General features: G+C 43.5%; 1 protein-coding gene across 6 annotated transcripts in view; it reads right to left on the bottom strand.

Moving 5' to 3' along the window:
• The window catches only part of LOC128695634 (uncharacterized), a 556,361-nt gene that overhangs the window by 53,785 nt on the left and 478,228 nt on the right, over positions 1 to 24,348 (bottom strand). For 4 of the 6 annotated variants that reach the window (XM_070093276.1, XM_070093280.1, XM_070093281.1 and 1 more), the window contains one exon: positions 10,558 to 10,785. In XM_070093276.1, the coding sequence (XP_069949377.1) occupies positions 10,558 to 10,785 (228 nt within the window). The remainder of the gene's footprint in view (positions 1 to 10,557; positions 10,786 to 24,348) is intronic. The other 2 variants (XM_070093278.1, XM_070093279.1) reach the window with 1 other exon arrangement.

Below are 24,348 nucleotides of genomic sequence, written 5' to 3'. Positions count from 1 at the left end.
AGCAGAATAACCCAGGATCAAATGGAAGGACAAGCGCACCCCCCAGAAACACCTGCAGAAGGACTCCAGCCACGACACCCCCAAGGCAACTGAACAATCCAAACCAACCATCACACACACAGATCCCTCTGTTTCCACCCCCCGCACCACAGTTACAGTATTAGAACAGAAGTTGAAGGTTTGGTACACAAATGCAGATGGATTAACGAATAAACACGAGGAATGGCAAGAAAGAATCAATGAGAAGTCCCCAGACATCATAGCAGTTACAGAAACAAAACTCATGGAGACAATAACAGATGCAATCTTCCCACCAGGATACCAGATCATGAGGAAAGATAGAAGGGGCAGGGGGGGAGGTGGGGTTGCTCTGCTCGTAAAAAACAGATGGAAATTCGAGAAAATGGAAGGAATAGATGAGACGGGAGAAAGACTACATAGCAGGTACACTTCAGTCTGGGGAACACAAAGTGGTCATTGCAGTGATGTATAATCCACCACAGAACTGCAGGAGGCCAAGAGAGGAATATGAAGAGAGCAACAGAGCAATGGTGGACACACTTGCTGAGGTGGCAAGAAGAGCTCACTCCAGCAGAGCAAAGTTGCTGGTTATGGGGGATTTCAACCACAGGGAGATTGACTGGGAAAACCTGGAGCCACATGGGGGTCCCGAAACATGGAGAGCCAGGATGTTGGACGTGGTGCTGGAAAACCTCATGCACCAACATGTTAAGGACACTACCAGAGTGAGAGGGGAGGATGAACCAGCAAGATTGGACCTTGTGTTCACCCTGGGCAGCTCAGATATTGAGGACATCAAATATGAGAGTCCCCTAGGAGCTAGCGACCACGTGGTTCTGTGCTTTGAATACATAGTAGAGCTGCAAGTGGAGAGAATAACAGGAGTTGAATGGGAAAAGCCTGACTATAAAAGAGGGGACTACATAGGGTTGAAGAACTTCCTGCGGGAGGTCCAGTGGGACAGAGAACTGGCAGGAAAGCCAGTAAATGAAATGATGGAATATGTAACAACAAAATGCAAGGAGGCAGTGGAAAGGTTTATTCCCAAGAGCAACAGTAACAACGGGAAGACCAGAACGAGCCCCTGGTTTACCCGACGGTGTAAGGAGGCAAAAACAAAGTGCAATAGAGAATGGAAAAAGTACAGAAGGCAGAGAACACACGAAAATAGGGAGATCAGTCGCAGAGCCAGGAATGAGTACGCACAGGTAAGGAGGGAGGCCCAGCGACAGTATGAAAATGACATAGCATCGAGAATCAAGACTGACCCGAAACTGTTGTATAGCCACATCAGGAGGAAGACAACAGTCAAAGACCAGGTGATCAGATTAAGGACAGAAGGTGGAGAACTCACAAGAAATGATCAGGAGGTATGTGAGGAGCTGAACAGGAGATTTAAGGAAGTTTTTACAGTAGAGACAGGAAGGGCTGTGGGAAGACAGCACAGAAGGGAACATCAAGAGGGAATATACCAACAAGTGTTGGATGACATACGAACAACTGAGGAGGAGGTGAAGAAGCTCTTAAGTGACCTTGACACCTCAAAGGCGATGGGACCGACATCTCCCCATGGGTCCTTAGAGAAGGAGCAGAGCTGCTGTGCGTGCCTCTAACCACAATCTTCAACACATCCCTTGAAACTGGGCAACTACCTGAGAAATGGAAGACAGCTAATGTAGTCCCCATATTTAAGAAAGGAAACAGAAACGAGGCACTAAACTACAGACCTGTGTCTCTGACATGTATTGTGTGTAAAGTCATGGAGAAGATTATCAGGAGGAGAGTGGTCGAACACCTGGAAAGGAACAAGATTATAAATGAAAACCAGCATGGGTTCATGGAAGGCAAATCTTGTATCACAAACCTCCTGGAGTTTTATGACAAGGTAACAGAAGACACGAGAGAGAGGGGTGGGTAGATTGCGTTTTCCTAGACTGCAGGAAGGCCTTTGACACAGTTCCCCACAAGAGATTAGTGCAGAAGCTGGAGGATCAGGCGCACGTAAAAGGGAGGGCACTGCAATGGATAAGGGAATACCTGACAGGGAGGCAGCAACGAGTCATGGTACGTGAAGAGGTATCACAGTGGGCGCCTGTTACGAGCGGGGTCCCACAGGGGTCAGTTCTAGGACCAGTGCTATTTTTGATATATGTGAACGACATGATGGAAGGAATAGACTCTGAAGTGTCCCTGTTCGCAGATGACGTGAAGTTGATGAGAAGAATTAAATCGGACGAGGATGAGGCAGGACTGCAAAGAGACCTGGACAGGCTGGACATATGGTCCAGCAACTGGCTTCTCGAATTCAATCCAGCCAAATGCAAAGTCATGAAGATTGGGGAGGGGCAAAGAAGACCGCAGACAGAGTATAGGCTAGGTGGACAAAGACTACAGACCTCACTCAGGGAGAAAGACCTTGGGGTGACCATAACACCGAGCACATCACCGGAGGCACACATCAACCAAATAACCGCTGCAGCATACGGGCGCCTGGCAAACCTGAGAATAGCGTTCCGATACCTTAATAAGGAATCGTTCAAGACACTGTACACTGTGTATGTTAGGCCCATACTGGAGTATGCAGCACCAGTCTGGAACCCACACCTGGTCAAGCACGTCAAGAAGTTAGAGAAAGTACAAAGGTTTGCAACAAGGCTAGTCCCAGAGCTCAAGGGAATGTCGTACGAGGAAAGGTTAAGGGAAATCGGACTGACGACACTGGAGGACAGAAGGGTCAGGGGAGACATGATAACGACATACAAGATACTGCGGGGAATAGACAAGGTGGACAGAGATAGGATGTTCCAGAGAGGGGACACAGGGACAAGGGGTCACAACTGGAAGCTGAAGACTCAGACGAGTCACAGGGACGTTAGGAAGTATTTCTTCAGTCATAGAGTTGTCAGCAAGTGGAATAGCCTAGCAAGTGAAGTAGTGGAGGCAGGAACCATACATAGTTTTAAGAAGAGGTATGACAAAGCTCAGGAAGCAGAGAGAGAGAGGATCCAGTAGCGATCAGTGAAGAGGCGGGGCCAGGAGCTGAGTCTCGACCCCTGCAACCACAATTAGGTGAGTACAATTAGGTGAGTACACACACACACACACACACACACACACACACACACACACACACACACACACACACACACACACACACACACACACACATACACATACACAGTGCGCAAAAAAAAATCACGCTAAAAACGTTGGCAGTAGCATTTTTCCTTACACCAGTATATAACACTATAATGATCCGCTGCTCAAGTCACGTCAGCAAGTAGAAAAAAATTCTTCAAAAGCAAATGTCATCAAAATGATCATAAATAGCTCTGTGACAGCTCTTTCTCTATTATCTCCCACATTCTTTTTTTTTTTTGAATGATCTCCACGGGCTTCATAAAAATATTATAACCAAGATAATCAGTTTACTTACTGAGGGAGAAGAAGAGTGTGGCAGCAAGAAGGCCGGAGCTGAGGTTTGCACTCCAAGGGTGGGACATAGCAATGGCTAGGACGGCCACACACAGTGCCAATAGTGCCATAGAGGTGCGGGTAGACGACCCTTGTTGGCCGCCTTCATCCTCGTCCGACTCTGCTCCATGGTCTGTATCGACTCCGACAGAAAATTCTCCTCCCTCGGTGTCATTTGTAAGGTTATCGTCGACAGGGATTTGATTCTCTGTAGTCTCGCTTGAAGGAGTACTTCCTCCAAGGGTGCAATCAGCGTCGTAAGCATCTAAAAGCTTAACACTTATGTCCTCATTTTCTTCGGGTGTAGACGGTTTGTTGTCGAAAGACTGAAGAAGTTCCTGCAATGAATGCAGTTCATCCAGACCGTCATGCACTGGCTGCAGGTCGGTGGCTGAGTCAGGAATGCTGGCAATATTTTTACACTCTAGTTCCGCGTCGCTGGCCTCAGCGGGTTTCATAGAATTGTTGCTGATATTTTCGGCAGATGGGCGACTGTTGCGTGACTGCTCGTCTTGGCTGTCAAGCGCGATATTGGGTGATGTTTTCTTGAAAACTATACTAGCTTCTTCCTTGTAAATTCGGGAGTGGCCGCCGCTTTCCTGAGAAGTAAAATTGCTACTGATACGTCTTGCTTTTTGCTGCATCTGTTTGGCAATAACTAAGTTGTTATATTCTACATCGGCCAAAGCATTAACAGTGTTGAATTCACAAAGCTTGTCTTTCTGGTAGCCAATGAGAAATGCAGTGATAACAGGTTCTCTCTCAACCGAAGTGATCTCAATAACTTGTGTCTTCTGTTTCTCGTTTTTCAGTTTGACAATCCCGTTTTTATTATCCTTGCTGTCTTCATAAGCGCAAGAATCTCCAGGAAATCCATTTTTCCATGTGTTATCAGCTTTGTTGGTGTGTTGGAGAGGCACACAAGCAGTATTCCTTGTCAGGCTGGATTCATGGACACCACTTGTGTTCTCAACCTCTGAGTAAACGCAAGTGTTTGAAACTTCACACTTCGCAGTACTAAGGCCTTTAACGCAGTCGCTACGATCATCTATCGAATTATTTCCCGTGCTGAGTGAATCTTCGAAGGCTCCGTTCTTGCCGCAAACTGCAGCAGCTTTCCCCAGTCCGTTAACTGGCAGAGCTGAGGTTGTTGATGTGGGCCGCTGCACGAACAAGGAAGAGGCAGACATTTTAAGACGTTTGCTTTACTAAATTCTCAGTAATGACGACAAACCTTCCAATAGGCGTTTAATGTATGAACAGTCACGATAAATCGATTCACGTAGTCACTCCACAGGTGAGGCAGTCCCTGTAGTGCAAGTCGAAGTCAGGAGTCTCGAGAGAGGGTCGTCGGTGGCTTCAGGACGGAGTCCAGGAGGGGAGTGAGCGGGCGGCAGCGTTCGGTTCGGCCTGCAGCACTGCAAGGGGGAAATCTACCCCCTCTCTGCCTCTCATACAGCCCCTGATCACACGACCGTGGCCGGGAGGGGGGGGGGCTAAAGGTGAAGGGGTTGTGCTACAATGAGGTTCTTTATATTTTTTTATTGGACAGTCTCAAAGTTTTTTTATAGCGTTTTAATTGCAGATTCTCTATGTTATTCTTTCAGACCGGAAGCAGTTTCCATCTTGCAGCACACGATTCTCTCACTTTCTTGATGCTACTTTTCTTCCAGCCTTCAGTAACCACTATACTCTGCTTTACACGTATCTTCACATAAACTTGCAAATGGTCATAAAATTTGTATTATATTTTACCATTCTATCTTTCCAATGACAAAATTAAAATCACAGTTTTTCTGACTACAGTGATGGGTTAGCCAGTTAATATTTTCTTCTGTACTCACAGGATCAGTCAGTATTGTTTCTGAATCTCAAAAAGACACCAATTTCTGCGTAATGTTTGAAGAAGTCAGATCACATCATACCAACAGCTGTATCCCTTCAGTTTTTTTCTGAAGAGAGAAAAGCTAAGAAAATAACGGATCATGAGTATTTATGTTCAGAATAACGAGACAGTTACCTGAAATAACGAGTCTCCTCTGTTTCGGAAGCTGAGAATGCCCGAGACAAAAGAGATGCTACATCAGCATCCCCACACCCGGCTGGAGAGTGTGTTCATTGAGAGCGTATAGCTCTATGCACGAGCCTGCTGAAGCGCTCTGCAAAAGCCTGCTTTAGCCTACTGCAGGAACCTCTAGATCTCTGCAGGAGCCTTCAGGAGCTCGCTTCAGAAAGCTGCAAGAGCTCACCTTCACGGTTCACCAATCAGTCTCACTAAATGAATTCTAAAAATTCGTGTTCAATTGATTTAACTGAGCACAGGCAGCCAGAGAAAAAAACGTCTCGTGAACGAGTGGCATCAAGAATGGCAGTGATGGTGGCGTAGACGGTGACAGTGACGGTGATGGAGACGGTGACGGAGACGGTGACGGACACGGTGACTGGCGGTGACGGTAGAGGTGACGGAGACAGTGACAGTGGATGAGAAAGAGTTAACAGAGCAGAACCCCCATTACTCTTGAGAGCATTACTCCCCAACCTGACAGTTGTGAGGATTAGCGCGCCACACCTCAATAAAGAGACGAGGATTATTTGTGCCTCTGTTGGCGTGACCGGTGCTCTTCGCACGCACTCACACGCAACCATGCACACACACACACACACACACACACACACACACACACACACACACACACACACCTCCTACGTTATTAGCGAGAGGAACTACAATGGTTGTGAACTTAAGCGAGAGGGAAATGTGAAGGATATGACACTGCGGAAGTTGACAATATGTGGGAAGATGCTGGGAGGTGAAAGTCAGCATGAGTTACTAGGAAGAACGCTATAATAATAATAATAATAATAATAATAATAATAATAATAATAATAATAATAATAATAATTACTATCCCTCGTCATCATTATTTTAGTCCCAAGATAATGATTTTTTAACACAATTTCTTATTTGTCGACAAAAGGATTTTCAGTTCGTTCAAAACCTTATGTAAATTATTTTTCGAAGAATACTTTTTTCCAGATTAAAGCTCATTATTTATGAGCCATTTATAGACTTACTAAAAGTTTGCGGAATATCTGTTATTAGTTTTCGCGAATTTACGACTAAATATTTATTTTTTAAATAAATGTTCACATTTATTCGTTTCTTTATTCGTTCATTCTCTCTCTCTCTCTCTCTCTCTCTCTCTCTCTCTCTCTCTCTCTCTCTCTCTCTCTCTCTCTCTCTCTCAAAAAGACAAGGTCTACACAAGCCTCAAAGAGCCCAAGATGTGATCAAACGGCTCGCAAGGATACACAAGTCATTCCCTCGAAAGATGCTGGCGGGAAGCTCATGATTCCAAGAATTAGAGCTACCCTTCTTCCTGGAGCAAACCTGGTTACTTCTCAAAGCTCGGGCTCTCTATGACCCCTACGAATTTATCCCTTCCCCACGAATATAATACTAACAATACATAAATAACCCGCACATAGGAGAAAGAAGTTTTTGACGACGCTTCGGTCCGACTTGGACCATTAACTAGTAACACTAACACACGAAGGTAAGGGAGCCAGTATATATATATATATATATATATATATATATATATATATATATATATATATATATATATATATACACACACGAGAGGAGGACAGGGACGGGACGGAGAACTACCAGACTGCTTCAAGCCGGCCACTGTCGTACAGATCTTCAGAAAAAAACATGATAGACGGCGGTGCACAAGCTTGTATCATTGACAGACAAATCGTGCACAGTAACGGGAAAGCTCAAACGAGACTGGTGAATTACCAGCAAGGAAAGAGATTCATCAATAAACACCAGAACGAGTTTGGGGAATATGCGTACTGTATTGCCTCACAATACGAAAGAAATTTTATAAATGGCTTTTTGGGATTCAAACGGCACAGAAAATTACACTAATGTACAGTTCAGGGAATTTATTAAAGGAAACGTTTCGCCATGAGTGGTTGCTTTAGTCCTAATGACTGAAGTTGCCACTTGTGGCGGAACGTTCCATTTTTCAGTAGAGAAAAGTCCGGGCATATTACGTCTTAAGATTCTGAGATAGGTTTGACACTAGCTAAAAAGGGACTAATTCACTAGTTTGAAGTACACATCTTAGTTAAGTTGACCGAGAAGGGCAAATTTGTCTCTTATGAAACCATTTCCAGAAACCCAACAAAGAATTGAACCTGGAATACAGATATCCACAGTACTGGAAGCAATAATAGAATAAGCCAATACGAATAATATTCGAATGAACCCTGAACTAGTTTTGTGAGCAGGTGGAGTACACTAGAGATTAAAATCATTGAAATAATCTCTTAACATGCATTCGGAAACAAAATACAAAGAGATGCATTACTTAGAACGATTAGTGGTTGAGAAGAAGGACCCAGTAGCTGGGGCTCTATCTCCGCTTACAGGTAAAACTCACTCGGGGAGACAATGACACAAACGCACCTCATCTCTCAGTGTCTAGACGTATATGCTTTTTGACAATGAATGCTTCTTATGCAAGACAAAATTATTTACGCAACACCACTGAGAAGCTGCGAGGTGAATGTTTCCAACGAGGAAGAACAATACTAAATTAAGATGTCAGTGGGGTCAATGTGCCTCACCCGAGGAGCAACAATCATATTTTCAAAGCTACGGAGAAACTAAACTTGTTGAGGTTGCTTTCCCTTCTGTCCACTCCTCCAACTTTTCAAAACTCCACTGGTTTTTGATGAGCACTGCAACTTCTCCCTCCCCCCTTCTGTACTCTCTAGCACTGCAACTTCTCCCTCCCCCCCTTCTGTACTCTCTATCTTCTAGAGTGCTTGGGTAATGAGAGGCAGTCAGGAGGACGTTGTTAATCTTTTTGGTAAAGAGACCTTCAACTGCATCAAGGTACCCGACCTTACCATGAACGCTGTACTGAAACTTGAAAAGCCCCAACTCCCCCCCCCCCCCGAGGAGAATGTTCACCCTTCCTTCCCCTCCTCCCACCAGGGGTATTGAATGTTTATGTGTAGTCCGGGTTTTTGCGTTTTCAATGACCAGCCAAAGTGCTTTAACCTTTGATTTACCGCAGTACTGATTTCTTTAGCCTGAATTACTCATAAATACTAATGAATATCATACATTATACTGATGTATATTACACATTATACTGATTTATATAATATATGACGCTCTTTTGTTATATCGTACGTCATACACATATCTCATACAACATACACATGCATATAATAAATGACAAAGATAAAAAAAAATATTTTAACAATAGATAAAAAATTAAAACTAGATCCGACATAAAGATTGTATATATACACATAAAATAATTCTTTAAGGCTACCAATTTTTTTTTTAAATATAGGGAGGCCTGGTCGTGGACCGGGCCGCGGGGGCGTTGATCCCCGGAATACTCTCCGGGTAGTACATGCATTGAGGGCTGTATATCTCTCAAGTGTCTATACGCTCACAAATGTAAAGGCTTGACAAAGCTCCTGGAGAGCGAAACGTTGCCACAATAAAATACCACATTAGTTGCACTTGTGTCCTTTTACTTAACATGTATACACATGTTTCCTGAGAGCTTATACATTCCACACAATTATATTTATATTTTCCTCAATTATCACCCGTCTGTGTTTTACGATCGTAATTTAAAGTCAGGAAGTAGAGAGGATGATGAACCGGGCCTCCACCCACACTAAGTGTTCTAATCATTATGGTAACTGTTCTACATTATCCATCAATGCATTTTTCATGATAGTGTCTCGTGGATAACACCCAGACGTGTTATAGATGCTTCGTAATTCTAATAATTTTGTAAGTTAATTCATGTGGGTTTTATATAAGTATTTAGAATGTCCCGTTACTAAGATTTTAATATACTCTTTGTTTTCCCTGAGAAACTTCCATATTGTTTAGGATCGCTTCGGTTAACTGAGGTTCGGTATTATTTTTTTTTTAATTTCTCTTATTGGCGCAATATCAAAGATTCTAGTGAATGTAATTCTGTATTTTGCCAAGACGTAATTAACACTTGAGCAACTTCTCACTACCGACGAGTCAGTTCTGTAGCTGACCTATTAGCTGCTCTTTACTGCGGTTCCTTGTTAAGTAAGTAAGTTTATTCAGGTATACACAAATACAGTTACATAGAATTATCATACATAGCAGCATATGTGTAGAGAACCTGGGATAACCCAAAAAAGTCAGGGTGACTTATTTCCATTGGGGTCCTTTTACCTTATTATTATAATATAAAAGTTATAATATTTTTTTATTATTCTATAATGAAGATAACATCTTATTATCATACTAAAAAGACTATCTACAACACGAGGGTCATTACTAGGAATAAGGTAAAATTTACACACACACACACACACACACACACACACACACACCAACCACAAATAGGTGAGTACACACACACACGAATCTTAATTAGACTTTTCTGCAGACTGCTTTAGTCAACGCTTAAACTTTATCAACAGAAAATCAAAACGGTGCACAAACACAGAAAACGAAAACGTTTGTATGACTAATCTAAATAAAATATATTCCAATTGTACATTGTACAAGTTTACGACGATAAAATGTACCTTGCCACATGAATTTTTTAAGGCTTTGAGAATTAATAAAACTCATCGTCTTCTATATTTCCCATAAACACATTCTCTTAAGAGGAAGAGTTGTGAAAAGAGTATACGAAGTTATGTTAACTGCAGTTTGCTCTCACTGAATGATCTAGTGTACTCCTCGGTTCTATTCTCAAATTTATAATGAATATGTTTCAAGTAAACCAAAGAAAATATCAGGGACTTTTGCAGATAAATAGTTCCTTAAGAAAAGTGCCTTCATGCCAGTAAGGGGCTCTTAATCCTAGGAATCAAATCTACGTTCCCATCCTTGGACAGAACCTGACTGTTCACCATTTCCCAGGTGCTATATGACCCACGTGAATTTAGTGCTTTCCTCTTATTTAAAAAGATACAAGGATCAAACCAGTGACTTGCGAAATGCATAAAGGACGTATCACTCACCCTCACTGTGGATCCCAGAGCTAGCACAGTCCTCCTCGACGTAATGCTCAGAACCGCCTGAGGACTGAGTGTCGCCTTCGGCTGAGCCAATGCCCTCAGAGCCGTCCAAGGAGTGCCTCTCCCCTTTCAGGCTGTAAGCGATGTCCACCTCCCGCTGGAGGTCGTCCTCGGAAGCGTGTGAGCTGCAGTATTCCTCCTCAGGCTCCTCGAGTATTACCTCAAGACCTGCTGGAGGAGGACATTCAGGAATTATACTTCGTTTTCATTATTGTGATTTGTTGTATCCATTTCCTGTTATTATGATGATGAATCATTATTTTATATTAACTTTAATGGAAACTAACATAATGATCCAAAATGTTTTACTTATAATACAGTCTATGATTATGTTTATATTAATGCTTATGTAAGTATAAGTACTTATATATAATTATTATAAAACCTGTTAATTTTGCACAAAGCAATGCAAAGTGAATAATAATAATGGCAACATTGGCATTATTAAATGCAGAAGTTTAATCATTACAGGTTAATTAGACAAGCTCTATCGTCCCCCTCCACCTCCACACACCTACTGCATGTTTCAGTCTATTCTGACACCCTCTTTAGTAGTTGCCTCAAACTATCACTGCAAAGCCCAGGGTACAGCAAGAACACAGCAGTCTCTCTTCCCCACAGCAGTAACAACGTGTCCAACATAGCAATGCTTCTGCAACGCAGCACAGCCAAAACAACAGCAATCTTCTACAACACAGTAATCAATGTGTGTGTGTGTGTTGGACAGGATTTTCTGGACCCAAATAACTTAACGAATGTTACCACACGTCTCCTCCGTTGTGCATGTCTTACCCTGCTCGCGCGAGCGCACACAAACATTCGACCCCTGCAGCCACACATAGGTGAGTCAACACACACACACACACACACACACACCCACACCCACACACACACACACACACACACACACACACACACAACACAAAGCACATCTCAAAAAAAAAAAAAAAATTAAACAATCTCATACACCAACTCCTTACGCATTCCAACACAAGACTCGTCTTTTTTCAGTGGTCTTGAGCTATCCATTTCGTTTCGAAAAAAGCTCCGCCCACAGTGCAGTGCCCTCCGCCCACAGTACAGCGCCCCCGCCCACGGTGCAGCGCCCCCGCCTACAGTGCAGCGCTTCCCACCCACAGTGCAGCGCCCCACCAACAACGCAGCACCCCCACCCACAGTGCAGCGCCCCCACCAACAACTCTGCAACCCCGCCCACAGTGCACCGCCCCACCAACAACTCTGCACCCCGCCCACAGTGCACCCCCCCCCACAGTGCAGCACCCCCACCAACAACACTGCAACCCCGCCCACAGTGCACCGCCCCACCAACAACTCTGCACCCCCGCAAACAGTGCACCGCCCCCACCAACAACGCAGCAACCCCGCCCACAGTGCACCGCCCCCACCAACAACTCTGCACTCCCGCCCACAGTGCAGTGCTCCCACCAACAATTCTTCACCCCCGCCCACAGTGCAGCGCCCACACCAACAACTCTGCACCCCCGCCCACAGTGCACCGCCCACACCAACAACTCTGCACCCCCGCCCACAGTGCAGCGCCCCCACCAACAACTCTGCACCCCCACCCACAGTGCACCGCCCCCACCAACAACTCTGCACCCCCACCCACAGTGCAGCGCCCCCACCAACAACTCTGCACGCCCGCCCACAGTGCAGCGCCCCCACCAACAACTCTGCACCCCCGCCCACAGTGCAGCGCCCCCACCAAAAACTCTGCACCCCCGCCCACAGTGCAGCACCCACACCAACAACTCTGCACCCCCGCCCACAGTGCAGCACCCACACCAACAACTCTGCACCCCCGCCCACAGTGCAGCGCCCCACCAACAACTCTGCACCCCCGCCCACAGTGCACCGCCCCCAACAACAACTCTGCACCCCCGCCCACAGTACACCGCCCACACCAACAACTTTACACCCCCGCCCACAGTGCAGCGCCCCCACCAACAACTCTGCACCCTCGCCCACAGTGCAGTGCCCTCACCAACAACACTGCACCCACGCTCACAGTGCAGCGCCCACACCAACAACTCTGCACCCCCGCTCACAGTGCAGCGCCCACACCAACAACTCTGCACCCCCGCTCACAGTGCAGCGCCCACACCAACAACTCTGCACCCCCGCTCACAGTGCAGCGCCCACACCAACAACTCTGCACCCCCGCTCACAGTGCAGCGCCCCCGCCAACAACTCTGCACCCCCGCTCACAGTGCAGTGCCTCTCGCCAACAACACAGCACCACCGCCCATAGTGCAGCGCCCCCGCCAACAACGCAGCACCCCCGTCCATAGTGCATCACCCCCGCCCACAGTCTCTCACTGGGCTGACACCCTTAACCAGACCAACAAGGTAAAGTGATAATATCCTTAGTGCTCACACCCACACGTGTCTGTTTTTATCAAGGTGAATTGCATTCTTGGGTAGTTTCTCACACCACCTTGATGCTTGAAGCACCTGTGTGTGTATCTCTCAGCTCTGGTAGCCATCTTGTAGCTCTTCTTTGGAAATATTCAAATTAACCCTCAGTTTATGACAATTTCATTTACATGATCAACCAGTGACAATTGTTTTTTTTCATAATAGCTCTCAAATCATTACCTCCGTCTAATACTTTCACGATTTTGCACAACCTCTATTCTTCATTAGGCCTCATTTTGCTTTATTTCATTTCCATTGCATGTCACTTATTATTTGATTATTTTTCCTACATTTCTGTAAATTTATATATATATATATATATATATATATATATATATATATATATATATATATATATATATATATATATTATATATATATATAAATTCCAAGCGATTTCCTGACTGCTCACATTATCAAAGAATAATGAAAGTAATACATCAAAGGAAGACGTATAAAGGGTCTAGCTCACACCTCACTATCACATCCCACAACAAAGCAACACCTGACGTGCGACTCATAAGAGAAAACTGCAGCAGGCCCGCTGGCCCAACTAGACAGGTCCTTCACACAACCCACTAACAAACTATTCTACCCAAGAATTATATATATATATATATATATATATATATATATATATATATATATATATATATATATATATATATATATATATATATATATATATAAGGTGTGGTCTAGACCCTTTATATGCCTTCCTTTGATGCATTACTTTTATTGTTCCTTGATAATGTGAGTAGTCACGAAAGCGCTTGGAATTTCATTATTCTTACACAGTGGTTGTTTTGTATATATATATATATATATATATATATATATATATATATATATATATATATATATATATATATATATATATGTGTGTGTGTGTGTGTGTGTGTGTGTGTGTGTGTGTGTGTGTGTGTGTGTGTGTGTGTGTGTGTGTGTGTGTGTGTGTATGTGTGTGTGTGTGTGTGTGTGTGTGTGTGTGTGTGTGTGTGTGTACACTTTACATATTTCATCAAAGTACGGATCCTTGTGGCACCCCATTGATGACATCTCCCCACTACGACAGTTTCCTTTTAACAGAACGTAAATTCTCTCTGGTATAAGCTCAGTGCCAGCAATTCTCCATCAATCAGTTAAACAGTTACTTCTAAATTCTTGCAACAGAATTTATTACTCTCGAAACAATAGCAGAACTGAGAAACAAATCACACTTCGATAGCAGTTTTTAGTTAAAACCCTCAACAACAGCTGATTACAGTAAACAGATCGCAACAGCTGAGTTTAATTAACATATTCACCGGCAACAGCTGGCTAAAGAACGCCACAAGAGCGAATGTTAGTAAACGGTTACAACACATCTGCTAATGAACACAGTAGAACACAAACCCAGGAAGGTTCTACACTAAACATCCATCGTTCCATCGCACGGATAAAAACAACATCACAATCCACGAAAAAAAACAGTGTTGTACGAGGAATCTTATGGTCAATATTTGTGTAATGTGGCTGGAGGACGTGGCTGAGTGAGCTTGGCTTTAAGGGCGTGAGTGGGTAAGAGCGAGAGCGTAGTTTTGGAACAGATGTTTGCGTAGTTATGAACTTTGATGAACGAGAAAAATATATTTGAAAGTAATGACAAGCAACATTAAAATATATCCTGCATTCGGCATATCTGCCGCAAGTTTTCAAACGGATATATTATAATCGGTGCAGAAATACGACACCGTTCCTATATATGCCTCAGTGAATGTATCGTTGTCATATAGCAATTCATGTATCAGGTATCAATTGATGTGTCAGTATAGTTATGTATATATCGAGAAAAATATTTCAATTATCAACACGATATTAACATCAATAAAACACAATTCTGAGGAAATTTTTTCACAACTCACACAAACTTCCTTCAAATGTCTTAATGACACTACTTCCCGACAGTACAAACTGGCACTTCTTGGTACCGTCTTGGCTACCAAACGGACCCTTTGTAACACCCTGTTTTGCCCACAACACTGGTACTTCCTGAAGTCCTGCTTTGTCGACAACACTGGTACTTCCTGAAGTCCTGCTTTGTCGACAACACTGGTACTTCCTGAAGTCCTGCTTTGTCGACAACACTGGTACTTCCTGAAGTCCTGCTTTGTCGACAACACTGGTACTTCCTGAAGTCCTGCTTTGTCGACAACACTGGTACTTCCTGAAGTCCTGCTTTGTCGACAACACTGGTACTTCCTGAAGTCCTGCTTTGTCGACAACACTGGTACTTCCTGAAGTCCTGCTTTGTCGACAACACTGGTACTTCCTGAAGTCCTGCTTTGTCGACAACACTGGTACTTCCTGAAGTCCTGCTTTGTCGACAACACTGGTACTTCCTGAAGTCCTGCTTTGTCGACAACACTGGTACTTCCTGAAGTCCTGCTTTGTCGACAACACTGGTACTTCCTTAAGTCCGGCTCTGTCCACAACACTGGTATTTCCTGACACCCCACTTTGTCCAAAACACTGGTACTTCCTAATACACCGTGTCTGCAACAGCACGGACACTTGCAAACGCTGTCTTCACACACCCGACTCCAACTCCTTACTAAATGTGAGGGCGTAGCCCAGAACGAACCACTCAGTGTGTGGACCAGTCCCTGGACCTATTATGTACCTCTGCAATCTTTTGACTACCACCCACAACATGAGTACTGAATGCATAACAAAGCTATAAAACTCATAGCTATCCAGGCCTACACAAACATTATTTAGCTCACTAGTGACTACGCACTCGTGACGTAGAGAAAGAAGTGGTATTTATAAGTGATCCGAAACTCTTACCTCCTTTCCCCCCACACACACCCACACCAGGGCCAGGAGCTGTGAATCGACCCCTGCAACCACATGTAGGTAAGTACACCATTTAATTGCTGGCGTAACCAGACGAGAGTTATTTTCTTTTCTCTCACTTGTTCTATTATATAAAAAGCTATTATTATTATTATTATTATTATTATTTTTATTATTATTATTATTATTATTATTAATTTCGAGAAGCGTTAAATCTGAAGAGGCCATACAGCACCTATGGCATAGGAGTTAATCGGATATGATCCGAGGACAAGGAGAGGTAGCTCTAATTCCTGGGATCACGAGACCTTCAGCATCAAGGCACCCTTGCTCTGCCTCCTTGAAGGAAAGGTAAACCGCAAGGTAATACATTTTCGCTTTTGTTTTACCTCTTTTTACCTCTTTAAACAACTAAATGTGTTTGATTTTATAGGAGATTGGGCGTGACACTGTGGGCAATTGTGGGTGTATGGGCGTGGCTGTTAAGAAATAGCTGTGAGGACGAGGCTACATGCGTGTGGTGTGGGTGAGGAGATGACAACAGCAGCAGCAGCTACAGAACTACAACAGCAGCAACAGAACAACAGCGAGAACAGCTGTAACAGTAATAACATCGACAACATTCACAGAAACACCAACAATATCAGTAACAATAATAACAACTTACTATTTCCATTAATTTCTCTTTCTACATCCCCTTTTTTCGGTGCACAGCGTAAGTAAATAAATTACGTACATGTCCGTAAGTTCCTGTGTGTGTATGACTTCGTGTATGACCGCGCGTGTGTATGACAGCGCGCGTGTATGTTTTTCGGCCATTAAAGGTCGCGTGCTTCACTTAGATTTTTCCCAAGGACAACAGACGGTGTCTTGATAAGGTCGTGTGTCCTGCAAAGTCAGACGACGCCCGTGTGCGTGTGCGCGTGTGTATGTTGGGGGGGGGGGGTCGGCAGTGAGAGAAGAGAGAGAGGAAAGGCTAGGAGGAAGAGAACAGACGATGTGAAGGGGGGGGAGAGAGTATAGGTAGGAGACGGAGGGAAAGAAGAGAGGAACGGGACGAAGGGAGAGGAGAGGAAGGGGACGAAGGGAGAGAGGAAGGGAGAAGTAGGGGACGATGGGAGAGAGAGGAGAGGTAGGGGACTGAGGGAGGGAAGAGGAGAGAGGGATTAGCCTTGACTAAGTCTTATCCAAGAGGCCGTAGAATTGCCTCATTTTCTCGCGGATATTATATAAGTTGTTACTCTCTCTCCCTCTCTCTCTCTCTCTCTCTCTCTCTCTCTCTCTCTCTCTCTCTCTCTCTCTCTTTTTCAACAAACTGGCCGTATCCCACCGAAGAAGGGTGACCCAAAAAGAAAAACGAAAGTTTCTCTTTTTAACTTTAGTAATGTATACAAGAGAATGGGTTAATAGCCTCTTGCTCCCGGCATTTTAGTCGCCTCTTACGACACGCATGGCTTACGGAGGAAGAATTCTGTTCCACTTCCCCATTCATCGAAAGAGCAGCAGCAAGGGTAATCACACACCAAACATGCGACAAGGACAGTGAGATACACACGCAATCCACACACCAAACAAGCGACCTCGTCAAGGACAAACAGACCAAGGGAAAGTAAACGATAATGTCAGCCGTCACACGAGAGGCCGCTGGAATTTCGAGAGAACCAAATGTTATTTGCCTTTTATTAAAATTTATATATAGACTCTTTTCAATAATGAAATACAATACCGACAAGTTGATGATAAGACATGTGCAACACCCGTGTATCTTTATTATGAAGACGTTTCGCTAGTCAGTGGCTTAATTCAGTAGAGATTACATGTGGACAACAGTGGATGATGACGTAATCAATCCTTTCAGCCTTGACTTTAAAATTATATTAGTTTCATCAATTTATTTAAAATTGGTGTATTTTTAGGGACATTTTGACAACACTCAGAACTTGAAATCCCACCAGGAAATGAGTATCAATGTCTTCAATTAACACGAGATTCAACAATTTTGATGAAAAGGATAAGCGAGAATATATTTTTTTACGTGGCGATGAACGAAGACAAAAAGACGAAGACGATAACGATGATGATTTTTTTTCTCGGATTACCAACCTCGGAGAATTATTAAGCCAAGATTGTCCAAGAACGCCAATCATTGTGGCTTAATTCCGTGGGGGTCCACTGGCTCAATACTATGTGCCCTACATAGTTTGCTAACACCAAGGCACCTATTTACTACTACGTGAACAGGGGCAACAGGTGTTAGGAGACTTGTTCTTATCATGACACGCTAGGGAACTCATATAAGGCTGTGAGCTTAATATTTTCTAACATACTGTTGACTAGCACACACTAGAAAAAGACCACACCACTAAACTGGCAACTCCCTAGCTCTTGCAAATTATCTGACCACAAACTCGTTAGCTCAAAAAAATAAACCTCAATTCTCAGACGCCAGCGGGGAATTTCACCGTCCAGAAACAGCACAAAGATGTAAAGAGAACCCTCCATTTCAAGTTTTCTGTGATGCGGGAGGAGAGTTGCGGGGCACACTGACGTAGATTTCCTTTCAATGGCTCGGTGCAGTTTATCTTTGAACTTTGGAAGATTTTAAACAAATAAATAAATCATCTTTAGTTATACAGGTACGTGATATAACTGATAAAGAGCTAACCGACATCTTTGGCATGCTGTATAAGAAGCCCCTGGTTATGTAGAGCGTTTAAGGCAACTTGGGTTAATCTCGTCCTCTCAGGATGCGATCCACAACAGTCACCTAACACCCAGGTACCTACTTACTGCTAGGTGAACAGGGGCAACAGGTGTAAGGAAACATGAGCCGAGTTTGCATTTTCACCGGGATCGAACCAAGGTCATTCAGATGTGAGCTAAAAGCACTAGCTTATGATGATAATGGATGATTGATGGATGATGATTGGTGACTGACAGATGCTAAATTTTCAAAAGAAATCATGCAAGTGCTAAAGTAAACTGTAAGCCCAAAACATTCGTGTGGTAGGGGAATAAAAAGAATAAACGAGAAAAATACAGTTGGGTTCAAGAAGAATACGAGAGAATAACGAGAACAAGAAAGGAAAACGAAAATAATGAGGTACCAGTAGGATGAGAAGTAAGAACAGTCAAGAGCTGGTATGGTCAACAACACGACCAACCACACAATGGATGGCAGGGTCGTTCTTATAGTGACTTGCGCAACATTCTGAGACAATAGTCGCCTCCAGGGCAAGAACTGCAATGTCAACAAATACGAAAGTGGTTGTGTGTGTGTGCGTGTGTGTGTGTGTGTGTGTGTGTGTGTGTGTGTGTGTGTGTGTGTGTACTCACCTAATTGTACTCACCTAATTGTGGTTGCAGGGGTCGAGACTCAGCTCCTGGCCCCGCCTCTTCACTGATCGCTACTGGATCCTCTCTCTGCTTCCTGAGCTTTGTCATACCTCTTCTTAAAACTATGTATGGTTCCTGCCTCCACTACTTCACTTCCTAGGCTATTCCACTTGCTGACAACTCTATGACTGAAGAAATACTTCCTAACGTCCCTGTGACTCGTCTGAGTCTTCAGCTTCCAGTTGTGACCCCCTTGTGTGTGTGTGTGTGTGTGTGTGTGTGTGTGTGTGTGTGTGTGTGTGTGTGTGTGTGTGTGTGTGTGTGTGTGTGTGTGTGTGTGTGTGTGTGCGCGCGCGCGTGTGTGTGTGTGTACTCGCCTATTTGTGGTTGCAGGGTTCGATTCATAGCTCTTAGCCCCGCCTCTTCAATGATCGCTACTAGGTCACTCTCTCCCTGCTCCATGAGCTTTATCAAACCTCGTTCCTGCCTCCACTACGTTACTTTCCAGACTATTCCGCTTCCTGACAACTCTATGACTGAAGAAATACTTCCTAACATCCCTTTGACTCATCTGAGTCTTCAACATCCAATTGTGACCCATTCTTTCTTTGTCCCATCTCTGGAACATTCTGTCTTTGTTCACCTTGTCAATTCCCCGCAGTATTTTATATGTCGTTATCATATCTCCTCTAACTCTCCTGTTCTCCAGTGTCATCAGGCTGATTTCCCTTAACTTTTCTTCGTAGGACATTCCCCTTAGCTCTGGGACTTGTCTTGTTACTAACCTCTGCACTTTCTCTACTATCGTGACGTGCTTGACCAGGTGTGGGTTCCAAACTGATGTTGCATACTCCAGTATGGACCTGACGTGCACGGTGTACAGAGTCTTGAACGATTCCTTACTGAGGTATCGGAACGCTACTCTTAGGTTTGCCCGGCGCCCATATGCTGCAGCAGTTATCTGGTTGATGTGCGCCTCAGGAGATGTGCTCGGTATTATACTCTCCCCAAGATCCTTTTCCTTGTGTGTGTGTGTGTGTGTGTGTGTGTGTGTGTGTGTGTGTGTGTGTGTGTGTGTGGTTGGTAGAGATGGTGAGTGGAGAACATTGGTACATTACAGTATGTGAGGACCCGCATCTCCACCCTGCAAAGTATATCTTTTGTTTGTTCTGTATAGTCATGCCTTCTCCAATCTGTGCCACAGTTACTTTTCCTTTCTTGGGCGTCAGAGATGTCAGGAAACGCCAGGGACGTCAGGCAACGCCAATGACGTCATTCATAAGAACATAAGAACATAAGAACGAAGGAACACTGCAGAAGGCCTACTGGCCCATGCGAGGCAGGTCCAAGTCCCTACCGGCTTAAGCCAATGCACCCAACCTAGTCAGGTCAGGTCACATTGACTTAAGGGAGGAACACGGCAACCGACCTGTTAGCACAAGCTATCAGGTCCAACTCACACCCACCCACATCTACTCATGTATTTATCCAACCTATTTTTAAAGCTACACAACGTTCTGGCCTCTATAACGGTACTTGGGAGTTTGTTCCACTCATCCACAACTCTATTACCAAACCAGTACTTTCCTATATCCCTCCTGAATCTGAATTTTTCCAACTTAAAACCATTGCTGCGAGTCCTGTCTAGGCTAGACATTTTCAGCACACTATTTACATCCCCTTTATTTATTCCTGTCTTCCACTTATAAACCTCAATCATATCCCCCCTAATTCTACGTCTTTCTAGAGAGTGCAGTTTCAGGGCCCTTAGTCTATCCTCATAGGGAAGGTTTCTGATACATGGGATCATCTTTGTCATCCTCCTTTGTACATTTTCCAGAGAATTTATATCCATTCTGTAATACGGTGACCAAAACTGTGCAGCATAATCTAAATGAGGCCTAACCAAGGATGTATAGAGTTGAAGAACAACCTGAGGACTCCTATTATTTATGCTTCTTGATATGAAGCCAAGGATTCTATTAGCTTTATTGCGAACACTTATGCACTGTTGTCTTGGTTTCAGATTACTGCTAACCAGAACTCCTAAATCTTTTTCGCAATCCGTAATATTAAGATCTACATTATTTAGTTTATATGTGGCATGGTTATTGTCCTGTCCAACATTTAGAACTTTGCATTTGTCTATATTAAACTGCATCTGTCAGGTTGACCGTTTAAAACATTTTAACATCGCTACAGATACAAATATGTCGATGAAATAAACTTAGGGGTTCTTGACCCAAGGAACTGTAGCTATCCTTCCCCACCCATCAATCAGTCCATATTACCTATTCCTCAGGCGCTGTTTGGTTCCTATGGGCTTAGTTCCGCTCAATACTAAAAACCATCAGAAGCAACAGATGTGTCAACATTAGAAACAGCATCAACAGTAGCAACAAAAACAGTCAACAGTAGTAACCAGTAGCAAGAGAAGACTATCAACAGTAGCAACAGAAGCAGAATCTACAGTAGTAACAGCACCATCAACAGTAACAACAGAAAATCAAAAGCAACAGTAGCATCAACAGCAGATATAAACTGCATTAACATTAACAATGCAGCATCAACAGTAGCAACAGAAGCACCATTAACAGTAGAAACAGAAGCACCCTCAATAGTAACATTGACAACAAAAGTTGTGACATTCATGTCGCACAAACGCAAGGTTCGCTACCGTTCACGGATCGCTTTGACATGTCAAGAATCCCTACAGATGCAGTGCAGAGATATCTAAGTAATTAAAATTCGGTTATCAATATCCCACGCGTTCCTTTGCAATATGATCCTCGGTGATGCCATACTGCGACAATATAAACGGGAATTATTAATTAATTTTGTTACCCCTTAGAAACATAATTTTCTTTGAAGTATTTTCGTTTTCTATTACAAATTTTGAACACTAACTGAGTTAAATATAAATGAAATATATTCAGAACAGATCAGATCGAAATTTCTATGATGATTTAGTTAACAACTGATGGTAATAGATTTTCTTTGACTACCATTGGTTGCTTGTTAGCTCTTAAACCCTAGCGTAATAAAATGTTATAATTTATACATTTTCTAAAAAAGAATTGGGCGTTTAATTTAATATATCTACAAAGATATATACACCAAGAAGTCTCTCTCTTTCAGTGATATATGCTGAAAGTTTACATAAGTCCCAAATTTAGGTCTATCTGTGGGTCATAATATAAGTAACACCCGCGTCAGGAAACACTTTGTCTGTTTCCTGACAAACCTTACCTAACTTAACCATATGCTGTTATAAAGTGAGCCACCTTTATTGGTCACACACTGAAATCCCTCGACACTGGTGAGGTTCTTGATTCAGGGAACTGGAGCTACTCCTTCCCCTTCCTGATCGCCGGCCAATTCCTCGGGCTTAGCTTATTGCCATTAATATAATAGCAATCCAGAGGTCGACTAAGAGGGACTTTTATGACCTGCAGTGCGTTGTGTGTGACGAGGTCACTGCAGATGAGCGACCTGCACGCACAATGACCCACCATACTCTGACTCCACCACTTCACCCCACTCTCACTCTACCGCTCTCATTCCACCGCTCTCACTCCACTCACTCCACCACTCTCACCCCACCACTCTCACTCCACCACTCTACCACGGTCTCAGTTGTCAGATTTTACTTATGGGATTCCACCTGATGGTAACAATTATTCTGTTGTCTGTTAATTTACTTCTCGGTTTGTTTACTCATTACTCAGTTACTTTCTCAGTTTATGCTCCTTTTTGGTATAATACTTAGGTAATGGATACGACAAGTGGTTAAAAAGAAAGAAACAGACACTTGATCAGACACTATGACATGTTTATCAGAAAAAAATTCATTCCTTGATCACTTCTAGAAAACTTTCACAGCTTGTATAAACTCAGTCAAGCACCTAAATTATTGAATTGTACTCCTTGGAACGTAGGCGAGAAGGGTATGTCATAATATAAGTGCCGGGTCACCAAAATGGAAGAGACCCGGGCCGGGATTACCGGCGAATCAAATAGAATAAAATAGAATAATATAAGTGTGGAAGATACGGGGATGGGGAAAGATTAGTCCCAAACTTGCAAACCGAGATTATTGCCTATGAACACAAGATGCAGGATACGGTGCAGGATACATCCAATGAAAAGTAGGGTAGGGATGAGTACAGAGAGAACTCAATTAGTATAAAGGGACCAGGACTCAAAACTATCCCTTCCAGCATAAGGAAGATTACCAACGAACTCCTAGCTCTCAAGAGGGAGTTCGACATATTCTCCGAAACAGTTCCTGATCAGCTGGGTTGTGATTCAAACGTTGAAGGAAGGGGGGGGGCACTAACAGTGTTCTATCAGGCCAGCAGCTAGGATGCTGGTCTAGGACCGGCCTGAAGGGGTGGTGACCTCCAGGTAAGCTCAAGCTAGAAGTGATCAGGGAAACAGAGACCATCGCTTCTGGAAACGATCAAGGTCCCAGGAATCTACAGTTATCTTGTAAACATGTTTTAGTGTTTGCTCAAGTGTCTTTTTAAACCAAGTGTCTTTGTTTATGCTTTTTTCTTAAGTAATAATTTCTCCTCTTAGAGAAGGAAGCCATGAATTATATTTCCAGATCCCTGGAACGAAATGTTAACCCAGAGCTGTGTACGAGGAAGCCTTCATATTACTATACTCCATACATACATACATACATATATATACACACACACGCGCGCACACACGCAAATACACACACACACACACACACACACACACACACACACACACACAATTAAAGCAATTCAATCAACAGCAACATAATACATTCCGTACACATTTGTACGAGTAGATAAGATAAGATACAAGTTTCTCGTTTATTGTTATGAACCATTATCTATCCTGTAGGCGGTAGCCATAAGATTACACATACTAAGTTTAGTTACTGTGCCGCAGTGGCAAAGGAATTTTGGTTAGTTGTAGTGACAGAGCAAACACAACCCTCTCAGTCATAACTAGGCGAGTACACAGCCCCGCTAACTCAGCGAGGTTATTACTCACACAGAACATTTTATTCCTTGTATCATTACCAGGCGAGGGCATACTGAGCTCTGCAACACTAATGTGTTAGTCTAACGGTACTCGGTA

This window comes from Cherax quadricarinatus, chromosome 42, assembly GCF_038502225.1.
Source record: "Cherax quadricarinatus isolate ZL_2023a chromosome 42, ASM3850222v1, whole genome shotgun sequence".
In the NCBI taxonomy this organism is placed as follows: domain Eukaryota; kingdom Metazoa; phylum Arthropoda; class Malacostraca; order Decapoda; family Parastacidae; genus Cherax; species Cherax quadricarinatus.
Note: the sequence above shows the minus strand (reverse complement) of the source record. Positions and strands in the feature narration are given on the sequence as shown.